The sequence below is a fragment of the Balaenoptera acutorostrata genome, chromosome 11 (genome assembly GCF_949987535.1).
Source record: "Balaenoptera acutorostrata chromosome 11, mBalAcu1.1, whole genome shotgun sequence".
NCBI classification, from domain to species: Eukaryota; Metazoa; Chordata; class Mammalia; order Artiodactyla; family Balaenopteridae; genus Balaenoptera; species Balaenoptera acutorostrata.
The window spans coordinates 67664315-67678427 of record NC_080074.1 but is presented as its reverse complement, the minus strand read 5'-3'; the positions used below and the strand labels follow the sequence as shown (position 1 = coordinate 67678427).

The 14113-nt window shown below is 43.5% G+C and overlaps 1 protein-coding gene across 3 annotated transcripts in view; it reads left to right on the top strand.

The window, feature by feature from the left end:
• The window catches only part of PCED1B (PC-esterase domain containing 1B), a 143599-nt gene extending 130941 nt beyond the window's left edge, over positions 1–12658 (top strand). For all 3 annotated transcript variants that reach the window (XM_057557576.1, XM_057557579.1, XM_057557577.1), the window contains one exon: positions 11006–12658. In XM_057557576.1, coding sequence (XP_057413559.1) covers positions 11062–12381 — 1320 coding nt within the window. In that variant the 5' untranslated portion in view covers positions 11006–11061 and the 3' untranslated portion in view covers positions 12382–12658. The remainder of the gene's footprint in view (positions 1–11005) is intronic.
• Positions 12659–14113: the final 1455 nt, after the last annotated feature.

The window sequence follows — 14113 nt, the reverse complement described above, 5'->3', positions numbered from 1 at the left end:
ATTATTGTAATATTATTTTGTAATAAGGATTTGTGACTGATAAGCTACTAAATCTCTAAAAGCGTACGGTGCGAGGAAACAGCCAGCTGTGAACTGGAGAAGGGAGGTGACATGTCTGTTGTCTGTGTAATCTTGTATGTTGTCGTTGAGCACGACGGCTTGGCATCAGTTATGACTCCCAGCTCCACCTTTTATAAAATGGATGACCTTGGGCAGATGACTCAATCTTTTAACTTTCGAACGTGTAAAATGGAGAGAATAAAGTATCAATTTCATACGGGTCTTAAGAGGAATACATACTGAACATACTGTCGGAGTGGGTACTAAATAACGTGACTAAATAACAAGTTAACTTAGTAAATAATAAGGTAAAGACTAGATTTCATTGGAAAGCTCCCTTAACTGCTAAATCCATCCCCCAAATAGGCTGAGCTGACTCAGAATAACAACAATTAACATCGTGGAGTTTACAGAGCATTTCCCTTCATTTCCACAATTAACCCTGAGGTAGGCAGTGCTGTTGGCTTAGTTTTGTTACTGAGGGAGAAGGGAGGAGCTGAGAGCTCTCCTGAGCATGTGGTAGGAAGAAACTCTTCGGTCCCAACTCAGGTCTCAAGGGGGGAAAGCACGACTTGGGAAAGGCCTGGTGTCAGAAGTGAGCCAGTGCCTTCAGTTCTCCAGCCTAGATTCTCATTTCCTCAGCCCCCTCCCCTCCTGCACCTCATCCCTCCTCCTGTTCTCAGCCTTGGGCTTGAAACTGGGGAAATCTTTGACATATATACACTAATATGTAGAAAATAGATAACTAATAAGAACGTGCTGTATAGCACAGGGAACTCCACTATACAGTAGAAGCTAACACAACATTGTAAAACAACTATACCCCAATAAAAAACAAAATTAAAAAAAATGCTTTCTGAAAGTAAGAGCAAAACCTTTTCATGACCCAGAAAAACATAAAAAAAAAAAAAAAAAAAAGAAACTGGGGAAATCTACACGGAAAGCAGTGAGAGCCCAGGGCTTCCAGATCCCTCTACCAAAGAGAGGTGGTAGGCAGCAGGGCAGACAGAGACTGGCTCTGAGAATCCTATTTTTCCATTCAAGAGCTCTGTTCCCCCTTGAAACACTATTGCACCTAGTATCTCAATACTATGTAATATTGTTAATAATAATACCCACAGCGATAATAAAATAATATTCATTTTAAAAGCTCTTCTGGGCAATCTCCCTAGAGAAACATAGGGGCCATTTCTTCCATTTCAAGGTTGAACACACAGAGATGAAGTGAGCCCTGGCGGTGGCAGAAACCCTCAGCCTGCTGACTCAGCCTAGGGTTCGCATTGCTGGTTAAATGGGCTTTTGTGGCCATTCCTGAAGACAGAATTTTCAGGATCCAACCTGTTCATCAGTTGAAAGCAGTTTAGTCATTATTAGCACCACCACCCACACTCTTTTCAGTCATGGAAACTTTTTACTCAGCCACTGAACCTACAGTAGTTAGAATCTACAGTAGGCAACGTAAGAATAGAAAAATTTGAAACATTAATGTAGCTTTCGTGCAGCACTGACTTTCCCACTGACCCACTCAGAAGAAGAGCTAACTATCAGTGATGGAAACAACTAGGTTGATTTCATAACTGCCTTGTTTTCACATGGAAAAATTGAAAGCTGTGCACACAGCCCTGCTTTGTTTTGTTTTTCGACAGAGAATAAAAAGGAAAACTACATGCAAAATTTTTTCCTAGGTAAGATTGTTTTTTTCCTATTGATTTCAATAAATCTGTATAGCTGAGGTTAAAAGCCTGGGCTCTGGAGCCATATGTCCTCCCTAAAGAAGCAAAACGAAATCTTAAAGCTTATCTAATCAATCAGTAGATTCACTCTCCATAAGGGACCAGTACTGCCTCTTCGTAATAGCTGTACAACCTTGGATGATTGACATAACTTCTCCAAGCCTCACTTTACGCACCCATAAAATGGAGATAATAATAGTTTCTACTTCACTAGGTCCTGAGAATAGAATAGGCCTTGCACAGGGTAAATGCTCAATGGATGATAAGCATTGGTCCCTGAGGGGTACAAGGATGGGTGAGACCCACTTCTGCCACCCAGGACTGGGATGTACTGGGGTAGAAATACACATGGACAGTTAATTATAGAATAAAACAGAACCAAGTGCTAAATAGAGGCATCTGTCAGAGGAAGGGGAGATTTTTCTGTCTGGGAAACTAGGAAAGGCTGTCAGACAGAATTGTCTTCTAAACTGGGTCTTAAAGAAGGAACAGAATTTCAGTAGGAGAAGGGGTTAGGGAACGCTCAATGCTGAGTCACGGAGCAGACATGAAGAGGTAAGAAAAAGCCCTCTGGGTATACGCAAGCTCTATAATTCATCCACAGGCTTTGGAGAGATGCACGGAAGGAATGATCATACCCTAGGTTAAAAACCAAAGTTTATAAATGCAAAATGTTGTAGCTATGCTAGCGTATCAGATGAAAGTGAAGATATGAAATTGAGAAATATGAGAAAACACGTATGAAATTAAAACTCTCCCATTTTAGAAAGTATTTCCATCAACATGAAACACACTTCCTTAAGGATTAAGAGAGATGTATGGGAAGTAGAAAATTTAACCATAAAATCTAAAACAGCTGAAATTGATTACTGCGCTCAGCCTCCTAAAATATATTGCAACATTCTCCTTCCTAAAGTGTATTTTCAAAAATTACATCTTATTTTTTTATTGCCAAGAAATAGTTGAACTGATCTATATCCAGGCTGTCACTGAAGGATTTTGATGTTTTACGAACAGTGGAAATGGCCACAGTCATGAAAAATAAAAATGACCTGACCCAAGCGTTTTAGAAGCAGTTTGTTTCCACCTAGTTATCCCCGGCTGGTGTTGCAAGCATAAATTACATAGCAGTTCTCTGAAAATGCACAGCAAAATATGCCATCATTCCCACGGATGATCAATATTTACCTTTAGGGAGATGGTTCAAAGGTCACAAGAGAATTATGTTAGGAATTCAGCCACAGTTTGATGGGAGGATAATGGCATCTAGAGAATTTAAAAGTGATAAGAGGCCCACGCAGACTAAGTCACTCCTTGCCACACACCCCCCATCCCCCCCACCCCCCCACCCCCACCCCCACCCCCACCCCCGCTTGGAACTCACCTGAACTCACCTTATTCTACTCACCAGAATATGTCAGGCACTCAGGAGACAAGTTTGGGCTAGATAAATTTACTGAGCCCGTTAAAAATATGGTAGACCTCATGTTAAGGACTTTACATGTGTTCATTTAACCCTCACTTCTTAAGAAATCTATAGTAGTATTCCTGTTTTATAGGTAAAAATTCTGAAGTGTTACTCTACTCAGGGTCTCAGAGGCTAGTAAGTGATGGAGCAAGATATAAACCCTGGGGGCTGACTCAAGGGCCCACCCCCTCAGCCTCTGCGCTTTATGACCTCAATTCGGAGTCATCTGCATACAAATAGTAATTGATATGGGGACTGTATCATTTGTTTCCTTCCCAAATGGGACATTTAGGGGGAGGGTCGCTGTTAACGATTATGCTGGGAAAGCAGAGGTAAACCAGAAAAGTTGGGGCAAATAGGAGTGTATGTTCATCTTACGGATGGACACCAAGAGCGTGGATGAATTCACCAAAGGAAAGAATGCTGAAGAAAAGAAGGAAGGAGCCAATGAGTGGGCCTTGAGAAAGACCGACGTTTGGGGATGGCCAGAGAAAGAGAAACTCACACAGGACGCCGGGGGAGGTGAGACAGGAGAACAGGGTGTCAGACTCTCCGGCAGAGTCGTGGAAGGGAATCACCATCGGTGCCCCAGCCCCAAGGAGCTAGGAATGCTACCGATGTGATAACGACCCGAGAAGTAGTCCCTGAAAGGAGCAACAAGGAAATCGCTGGGGACTTACTGACAAACGTTTCTTTTCTTCGCTTTGGTGGAGTTGGAAGCCAAAATCAAGTAAAAGGAGGAGTGAGTGGGAGGTGAGGACCAGACACAGCCAGTTCAAACAACTTTGCAAAAAGTGGCCTTGAAGGGGAAGCAAAAGATAGGACTGTCCTGGAGGTGGAGTCAAAGACGTTTCCTTTCTTTTTTAAAGCAAGAAACTAGAATGTGTTTAAGGTTTAAAGAAAGGAGCCAGCCCCAGGAGATCGAAGGAAACGTAGAAAGCATAATTCTCCCCTCTCCGGGGGACCTCCTGGAGCAAAGTGCCTGAGGATGTAGGAGGACCAGCCACCTGAGCTGAGGGATCACCTTTACACCTGAGGAGGTACAGCTCTGCCCCTTTGGGAGGGAGGAACGGGGAGCTGTGGGTTTGAAGTTTGAGGGAGGGAACCAGAGCGAGCTGCTGCCTTCAGGCTCAGCATTTTCCCCACAGGGAGGGGTTGCTGTGCGGGGGGTTTAAAGGTGCCTGATGCACGTCGGCACTGGCCTAGGCCTCTGATGGACGCTGACCTTGATCTCTTTTCACCTTCACTATTATTGAGTGAAATGGCGGATATTACCCCCGTTTGACACCAGAAAAAAACCGTGGCTCAGGGCAGTGGGCAGCCAGCCCAAGAGCACACAGCTGTTCAAGGCCAGAGTCCACACCTGACTATGTCGTCTCCTGGAAGTGAAAGCCAGGTCACTGCCTGCCAGTATCTTTCATTCCTGTTAGAGGAGTTAACAGGTAGGGAGTTAGCAAATGTAGTTTTTGTTTTGTTTTGTTTTGTTTGGCCTCACCACGTGGCTTGTGGGATTTTATAGTTTCCCCCGAGCAGGGACTGAACCCTGCCCTTGGCAGTGAGAGCTTGGAGTCCTAACCACTGGACCTCCAGGGAATTCCCACAAGTGTGGTTTAAATAATGGTTCGAGACCAGAATGTGGAAGTTCGTCATAGGCTGTACATATTTTGTTTCTATGAATTGCTTTGATTTTTTACTTCAGGAGGTCCTTTTGTAAAACACAAGGTTTTTGTTTGTTTGGTTGGGTTTTTTTTAATGGGGCTCTTTGGATAAAGGCTCCATAGTTTATCTTTGTTTTTTTAGAAGTTACCTGCATATCAGGTATTATGAACCCGCACTTCATTCATAAAGGATGTCCCCTGCGTTTCTTTGTATAATCCATAAGAAATTTTTATATTTGACTATTACTATGGGAAACATATGCTGCCTTAAGGATTTTTAAACTTGGTAATTTTCAAATTCTTCAAATGTGTGAAATTCTTCTGTTGACACTTTATTGCAAAAGAATCACAAATTAAGATTGTGGCCTGGTGAGGATTGTACAGATACAAACGGAATATGTCCACAGTGATTCCTGCCTCCACAAGGAAAACTTGTGGTTACATTAATCTAAACGTTCGAAGATCATTAATCTAAATTCAATTTTCCATTTATGCCACATGTTTCTGAGATTTTAGCTGTGGTGTATAAGAACTAACTGAATAGCCAAGTGAGAAATACAGGCCATATGACATAGGTGTTGGGATGGCGTAGAGAAACCGTGAGAGTTGTTGGGGGATGTGAGCCAAACTTGCAGAATGACACCTGTCACAGCCCCAGGTAAACACGGGTGTTTTCTAAATTTTTACTGAATTAATTAATGGGCTGCAGAGCTGAGGCCTATATTAGAGGTGAGGGGTGTGGGATTAAAATCGGTCTTTCCAATGGCTAATATTTGGAAATCATCTTTCTATTGCTTTATTTATCACGGTGTCTCACAGTACTTTCATGTATCTTTAAAAATTTCTCCTAAAACCACTTTTTAACATAATAGGCCTGCATTATTTTCCCATTTTTGTGTTTACAGAGGAGTAGAATGTTAACTGACTTGCCCCAAATCAAAAGATCAATTTCTTGAGAATCCCCATCTGCAGAAAAGAGAAGTTTGCTTTCCCAAAGAGAAGTCTGAATCTTTTGCTTTTCTCTTTCCTTTGGAAACTTTACATGATACGCAATTTAATTTTTGACCAGTTTAAATTCCACATAGAAAACTAAACAAATACCGAGAACTGGTAAGCTATATAGGTGAGTTCACGAAAAATCATTTTCTTATTTGTACCATCTATTCCATTAACGTTTAAGGGGATCTTGGGTAGTTCAAACATAGATCTGATCACCAAAAATGCAGTTAGAAGGAAATGAACTATTTATATTCCTAGTACACTGTTGCATTAAGACGGTTAGTCATATGCAAGAAACTTCTAAACTAGTTAGAAGTACTTCCTACAACTAATCAAAACAACGTCCTAATTGTTAGTGATTACCTCTGTGATTTAAGACTTCTTTGCAGGGTCTCCGCAGTAACTGGCCTCTATATCTTTGCCACTGTTCCTTTAACTAAAGATCAATAGGAAAAGAAAAAAACTAAACTAATTTCTACAACACATTGATTAATAAAAAACAATGCTATGTGTTTGGTTTGTGATAGTTATAAAGCAATAGTCAGTGATTTACAAGTGACGGTTTATGAAGCTATTAAAAAAGCAATTATCCGCAAATGGAAATCTAAGCAAGATGGCTAAAAGTACTTTATTATAGTAGTAGCCATTATTAATGTATATTTCTGTCAGAGCTTTAGCCAAAGCCCAAATTTTACTTTGAAAACAGAAAAACATGGAACTACTTATAATTATGATTTAAGGAATCATCATAAAACTCTTTTAAAAATCGATTTTTGAAAAAAAAAATCGATTTTAATTTGAGGCTGGAATCACAGATTGCATTGGATCATCCATCTATCTCCTCCCTCCCCTTTGACTCTTCCTACTGGCTTTGATATTTCATTTACATACATCAGTTCTAGCTGTTAGCTCCTTTGATATTTGTATGTGTCCATTTTCTTACCCCTCCTCTTGAGAGAAGAGACTGCCTTTTAATACCTACTCCTTGCACCTAGCACAATATCTAGTTCTCAATGAATTCCTTAATGAATGAATGAATGTGTCAATTGATCTATAAAATAGCTACCAAAACTAATAAGTTTTGCAAATTTGAGGCAAAGAAAAACCCTTAAGCCAAAAAGAACACTGATCTGTTTTCAAATCCCTTTTTTTTGTTTCATTTTTATAAATAAAAGCTTTGAAAATGGAACTTACCAACCTTTTTTTTTTTTTTTCCAGACCAGAGAAGATTGAGCTCTCCAAATTATTCTTCACTCACACCTCTGAAAAAAATCACTTTGTTTTTGTTAGGTTTTGTTTTTAATGCTTGGCATCTTAGTTTTTAAATGATTTTTTTTTCCCACAGTGATAGTCCTGAGGATGTCTGATTTGTTAATTCTGTTGTGACAGGAAGTTTATCAAGAATTTCATGAATTTCCTTTCAGTTTCAGCTTCTAACTGGAATGCTTCTTTCCAGTCATTTCCCCCTCCCTTCTTTCCTACAGTCCAATCTGCGTGTTCCATTGCAGAAGAACAATAAGAAATTCTTAGGCGGACATTTTTGCCCGGTTTTGGCTCCAAGCCCTTGGAACAGCATCTGGGTGGATTGGGTTCACTGGTCAGGATATAGGGCAGCCAGAATTTCTCAAACACTGTGAGACTCTGAAATCTGTAGAAGTTTGTTTTGGTTATTCTAAAATCCAGGTCTTTTAAGTTTTGCATGTCTCTTGCTTGAGATCAAGGTATGGGATGAGATATATCTATATCCTCACTTGACCCCCAACCCCCTAAGTACACATGGACCCCCTCTCCCAAGCAGGCAGAGTAAAGGATTACCTGCCTGTGTTTAAAGGCACACTGAAACACTCTTCTCCCATCTTGCCCCCAAATATTTCCCTGACGTGAGCCAAGCTTTTGGATTCAGACTGACCTGCAGGGGTTCTGCTCTAAGGGATGTCTCCTACAGGGACAAGCTTTGCCATCAGTAGTTTTAAATCTTAGCTCCATCACCTCAAGATCCTTCCCTATAACATGGAAAGAATAAGAACCTTCTCACAAATCGGATAACATTTACAAAGCACTTGGCATCTGGTAGCTGTTCAATAAACGTTAATTTTGCTTTATTCAAAATCTTTCACTTGCTTCTTCTCATTTTATCTTCACAGAACCCTGCTAGACAAACAGCACAAATATTGTAACCCCCCTTTTACAGATGATTAACCGGGTGTTCGGAAACTCGCTCAATGAATAATAACTCATTCATGCTGACTATTTGTCAGGGCATTGTTCTAACCACTTTATATTTAATCTTCAGATCAAATCTCTGAAGTGGGTGCTGAAAGTCCCATTTTACAGATGAGGAAAATTAAGGCAGAGAAAGGCTAAATAAGTTGCCCAGGGATAAAGAGCTAGCAAATAGAAGAGCTGAGATTCAAACCCAGATAGTGTGGCTCTAAAAGCAATGCTCTTCACCAGTATATTTAAGAGCCTCCGTTTTCCACAGCTTTTAAGTAGTGGATTTGACTCACATTGTGAGTTCAGATCTAGGGCACTTCTTACTCAGAGAAGGAATGCATTGGGTCGCGTAAACACAGTACCACTGAAGGAGGGAGCTCTGGGTTATCACATCTGCCAGCCTAGGGGAGGGAACTCCAGTGGAAGGGGATGATGTCCTCTACTCTAGGGCAGGGGTCCCCAACCCCCAGGCTGTGGACTGGTACAGGTCCGAGGCCTGTTAGGAACGGGACCACACAGCAGGAGGTGAGTGACGTGCAAGTGAGCCAAGCTTCATCTGCCACTCCCCATCGCTTCCCATCGCTCGCATTTCCGCCTGAGCCATCTCCCTACCCCTGCCCCGTCCGTGGAAAAATTGTCTTCCATGAAACCCGTCCCTGGTGCCAAAAAAGGTTGGGGACCGCTGCTCTAGGGGACTAGAACAGAATATGACAAGAATCCAGCCCAGAGAGGGCACCTATAGCTGGGGTGGCATGGGAGCCCTGAAAACACTGGGAAAGGTTTTCCCCTTCACTTTGCACTTTGGAGACTTGGGTCTGGGGTAGAGTAATCCTGTTCACAAAGACCCCTGAAAGTCTACCGCACCTGCTCATTCTATTTTCATGGTACTTAGCGCTCTCAACTTTTTATTACAGTTATCAATGAATATATCTGATCTGCTCCTGAAGGGCGAGACCAGGTTTTACTCATTTTTATATGCTCCGTGTGGAGCATTTAGTCAGTGCTTAGTAAGTGTGAGTTGGATGAATAAATGAATATAAACAAGTGAACATGCCTGAGCCCCAAGGAGATCTGGAGTTTGCTTAATTTTGTTCTATTTTGTTGTATCACAATGAGCAAAATCCTAGTTTTAAGCTTTTTATCTGATAGCAAAAACATTTAAGTGAAGATTCATATAAGCCAATATTTTAAACTGTTCTCTTCGTGGAGCACTTTTGTACTCTATCCATCTTCAGGTTTTTATTTTTGTACTCCTACCCATTTAAAACCACAAATAGTATAGCTTTTAAAAACCAGATGTGTAATTTAATAATGGCTATCCGCCACACCTATTAAAATGTTTACTAATGCATGAGAGCCTACGAATATCAAGCCACAGCAGATTTTAACAGCTTCTGTGTAAGTGTGCAAAGTGGATGCCATGTTCCTCCCCACGTGAGATTTGCCAGTAGTATTTTAGTGTGTTTCCACCTTTTATTCATTAGTGGATATGGCGCAAATGGCAGCTTGAAATAAACTCGATCTGAAGTTCTGAAGACAAGTTTCACAACTTGTGACATTTTATTCAGTGTACTGGGGAAGAAAAATCTTTTCCTCTACACTTTTAGGTTCAGTGTCTGGGGCCCTGTGAATAAAACTAACAAAAGGTAGATTAACAGGAGAAAAGGCACACAATTTTTGTTAATATTTATGTGCCTAAAAGTTCACAGAAAAGCAATGAAACTCAAAGGAGCAGTCAGACTTGGGCTTATATACCATTTTAACAAAGAACAAAGGGTATGAGTTTCAAGGGATGATCAATTGTGGGGAAGGGATTTATGGGGGTACTATTGGAAAATAAGGGCTCTTTTAGTGAGGTTTGTTTATGCAGACTCATCTCGGGGTTGACAATTCACTGTCTTCTTCCTTGCCTCTTCTCTCCTTGCTGGGGGAAGGGGCACCTTCCTCAAAAGGAAATTTATGCCCTGCTTTTAGGTTCATAGTGGGAGGGCAGAGAACTCTTCCTGTATCTATTGATTCTCAGTGGCCTTTAGCTAAAATATTTCTTATGCCAAAGCATATTTGGGGGTGGCATATTCTGATCTCCTTCAAATGAAACACAAAGAATATTACAGCTGAAACACATGTGAATTATTTCCAATTTTATTTAGTTCTTACAAGTCCCATTAATATGAAACAGTTGCTCGCTTGTGAAAGAAATCTGTTTTTATAATGTTTTCTGACCTGGCATATGTGCTCTTCCTTTCTGCGGCCTGTTGCATTTCATTAAATTCCTTTTAAGTTAGTAAAATTGATTTAAGACTATATAAAGTATATTTACAAAAAGGGGAGGGGGGAGGCAAGTCACCCATAATCCTACTGTCCTCTTAAAAACTGGTTTTTGCCTATTTTCTTTCAGTGTGAGCTATGCATATCTATTTTATACCATTTCAGGGAAATGGGGCACACATATGGTAACTTCCTCAACTTAACAGTGTATATCACACTCTCCATGTTTCTGCTTGATCATAATCCTCAGTATTTAACAGCTGCAAAATTTGCCTAACCATTCTCCAGTTGTCAGACTTCCGGGCTGCCTCCAGGCGGGTGGTGGGGTATCTTGTGGTTGTACCTCCAGCCCGGGAGGGCAGGGCCCCTCCTGGCCAGGTAGAACCTGGGTTTCCTGGGTGTTCAGAGTTATGTCTCAGGCAGAAACTGCATGCGTCCAGGCCAACCAGGGCTTCTGGCTCCAGGCTCCCTTCTTTCCGGGCTGAAGGTAGTGGAGCCCCGCCCTGCAGGTGCCCCAGGCTAAAGTTCCATCCCAGTCCTCGGGCCCTCCCCAGCCGTCCTGCCTGAGGTGGGTCCTTCCCATACGCTCTCTCCTTCTGTCCTAGCCATCCGCAGACCCACCGAGTGAAAGGAAGGAGCTGGGCGGCGCGTCCCGGGCGTCATGGTCCACCTGCTCGCCTCCGAAGTACGGCAGCTGCTCCACAACAAGTTCGTGGTCATCCTGGGGGACTCGGTCCAGAGGGCCGTGTACAAGGACCTGGTGCTCCTGCTGCAGAAGGACCGCCTGCTCACACTCAGCCAGCTCAAGGCCAAGGGAGAGTACAGCTTCGAGCAGGACGAGCTGGTGCACGGGGGCAAGCAGGGCCGCATGCATAACGGCACCCACTACCGCGAGGTGCGCCAGTTCCGCTCCGGCCACCACCTGGTGCGCTTCTACTTCCTGACGCGCGTGTACTCCGACTACCTCGAAGCCATCCTGGAGGAGCTGCATGCGGGTGAGCACGACCCGGACCTGGTCATCATGAACTCCTGCCTCTGGGACCTCACCAGGTACGGGGAGGACTCCTGGCCGAACTACCTGCAGAACCTGGAGAGCCTGTTTGGGCGCCTGCGCCAGGTGCTGCCCGAGTCGTGCCTCCTGGTTTGGAACACGGCCATGCCCGTGGGCAACAACATCAATAGCGGCTTCTTCCCGCCCGAGCTCCGACCCGCGGCCTCCGGCCTGAAAACCAACGTGATTGAGGCCAACTTCTACAGCTCCGCCGAGGCCCAAAAGCACGGCTTCGATGTGCTGGACTTGCACTTCCACTTCCGCCGCCACACAGGGAAGTACCTGCAGCCCGACGGAGTGCACTGGAACGAGCGCGCGCACCGGCATCTCTCCCAGCTTCTGCTGGCCCACGTGGCCGACGCCTGGGGGGTGGAGCTGCCCCAGCGCGACCCCGTGGGCAAGTGCATCAAGGATGGCCCCGCGAGGGGAGGACCTGGCAGGAGACTTGAGAGGCAGTTCCCGGCCTGCAGAGATCAACCGGCCTTCCCTCCTCCGCCCCGACCCCTGCCTCCGCCTGGGTGCTGCCCCCTGCCCCCCACGCCATCTCCCCACCCACCCCAGTTCCCACTCCTGCTCCCAAACCCCCCTCCCATCCCCCTTCACCAGGTGACACCCCCGTTCCTAGTCTGTCCCCAAGATGCCCATTTTCCTTCAGACCGTCCTTTCCAATCGGATCAGTTCTCCTTGAACCATTTCCATTCAGATATTCCCCCATCTACCCAGACAGAATTTGCTTTCGATGGTGACTTTATGTTTAGTCCCCAGCCGCCTAGGCCCCCCTTCCCCCAACCCTGTTATCAGCAGCGGGCCCCTGTGGTCCATAGGGGTTTTCCCCGGTATTGTCCCCGTGGCCCCTACATGCCCTGGAGAGGGCGGCCCAGAACTTCCAAGAGAAGGGCCCCAGCCTATAGAGAGCCAAGGCCTCAATAAACTGACTTGGGCCTTCCTCCTCATGCACATGGCCTGGACAGATGGTCTGACTCTCCCCAAACAGACTGACCTTGTTAACTGAAGCCTTTGGTCCATTGCTGTTATCAATAATGGCAGGGAAGAGCAGTCTGACCTGTTCTTGCTGGCTGTGACCTCTCACTGCACTCTGCGAGGGGGGACCAGGCATCATTCCTGCCTCCCCACTGCCTATTCTCTTTGTCTTTTTGTAAGTATAAAATTGAAATTAACAAGTTGTTTCATAAAAGTCGTGGTGGGTTTTGTGAGTCTGTATTTAATGGTGCCTCTCCCTTCCATTAAACAGTTAGCTTCATAAGAGCAGGGACAGTATCTGCTGTAGAGTTACGGCCTCTTGATAAACTACTCATAATGGAATTTCTCTAAAGGGTTTCCATAAAATGGATCTGATTCCTTACAAATAAAAAGAACTTTAACTTTTTGTGGTGATATTTTCCAGAGATTCTCGAAGAATCATGGAATTTTAGAACTGAGAAAACTAAAAACATAAAATTTAACTAACATTTACAAACAGGGAATCTGGGGTCAAGAGGTGAGTGACTTGTTCTAGATCACACAGAAAAATCACTCCTCCACTAGTCTTTCATAGTTTATCCTAGTATCCAGTTTATATTAACTTTCAAACTTGATTTATACTGCAACAAACCAAGAAGGGAAGTTTACCAAACATGGTCTTTCTATGGAAGTGATGATGAAAAACCCTTATAGCTCCATAACCAGAGGTTTATTGGTTAGATGTGCAATTAATTATGTATGTAAACTAGAGTGAATGGCATGCTTATGACTTTATGATTTCTTTAATAGTCTTGAGTTTGGGGCTTGAGAAAATTAAGTTGCACTCAATGACGATATGAATCATCATAGAGTAAAACTAGGAGTTGGAAGGGACCACCCAGTACACAAATCCCTTCCTTGCAAACTGGACAGGTGGACACCACCATCTCTTCTCTGTTTCATAGGAATGTTAACATCATTGAGATTGTTTAAATGTTAGGCCCTTTGTCACACTAGACTAGTGAAATGTTAATGCCTAGATAAAACAGTCAAAATAGGACATGACTAAAATTGTCCAGATAACAGGATTTTTTTTTTAAAGATTTATTTATTGATTGATTGCTATGTTGGGTCTTCGTTTCTGTGCTAGGGCTTTCTCTAGTTGTGGCAAGCGGGGGCCAATCTTCATCGCGGTGCTCGGGCCTCTCACTATCGTGACCTCTCTTGTTGTGGAGCACAGGCTCCAGACGCGCAGGCTCAGTAGTTGTGGCTCACGGGCCTAGTTGCTCCGTGGCATGTGGGATCTTCCCAGACCAGGACTCGAACCCGTGTCCCCTGCATTAGCAGGCAGATTCTCAACCACTGCGCCACCAGGGAAGCCCTAACAGGATTTTTCATTGAACTGATTTGACTGTTTTACAGGTCCTCAATGGGACCATCCCTAAATTTGGCAATGAGGGTAAGGAAATGTTATTCTGCAAAAATGGAATCCATGAAATCACAAGACATGGATGAGATCAGCTATTTACAGAAGAAATACGCGGAAACTTTTAATCCACTGAAACACCGTAAGAAAATAAGGCCTTTATCTTACTTATCTTTGTGTCTGAAACCCTAGCACAATGTCTGGAACTTAGTAAGTACTGAATAATATTTCTTGAATGAATCAGTGAGTGAATGATGAGGTAGAGTATGTGTTCCT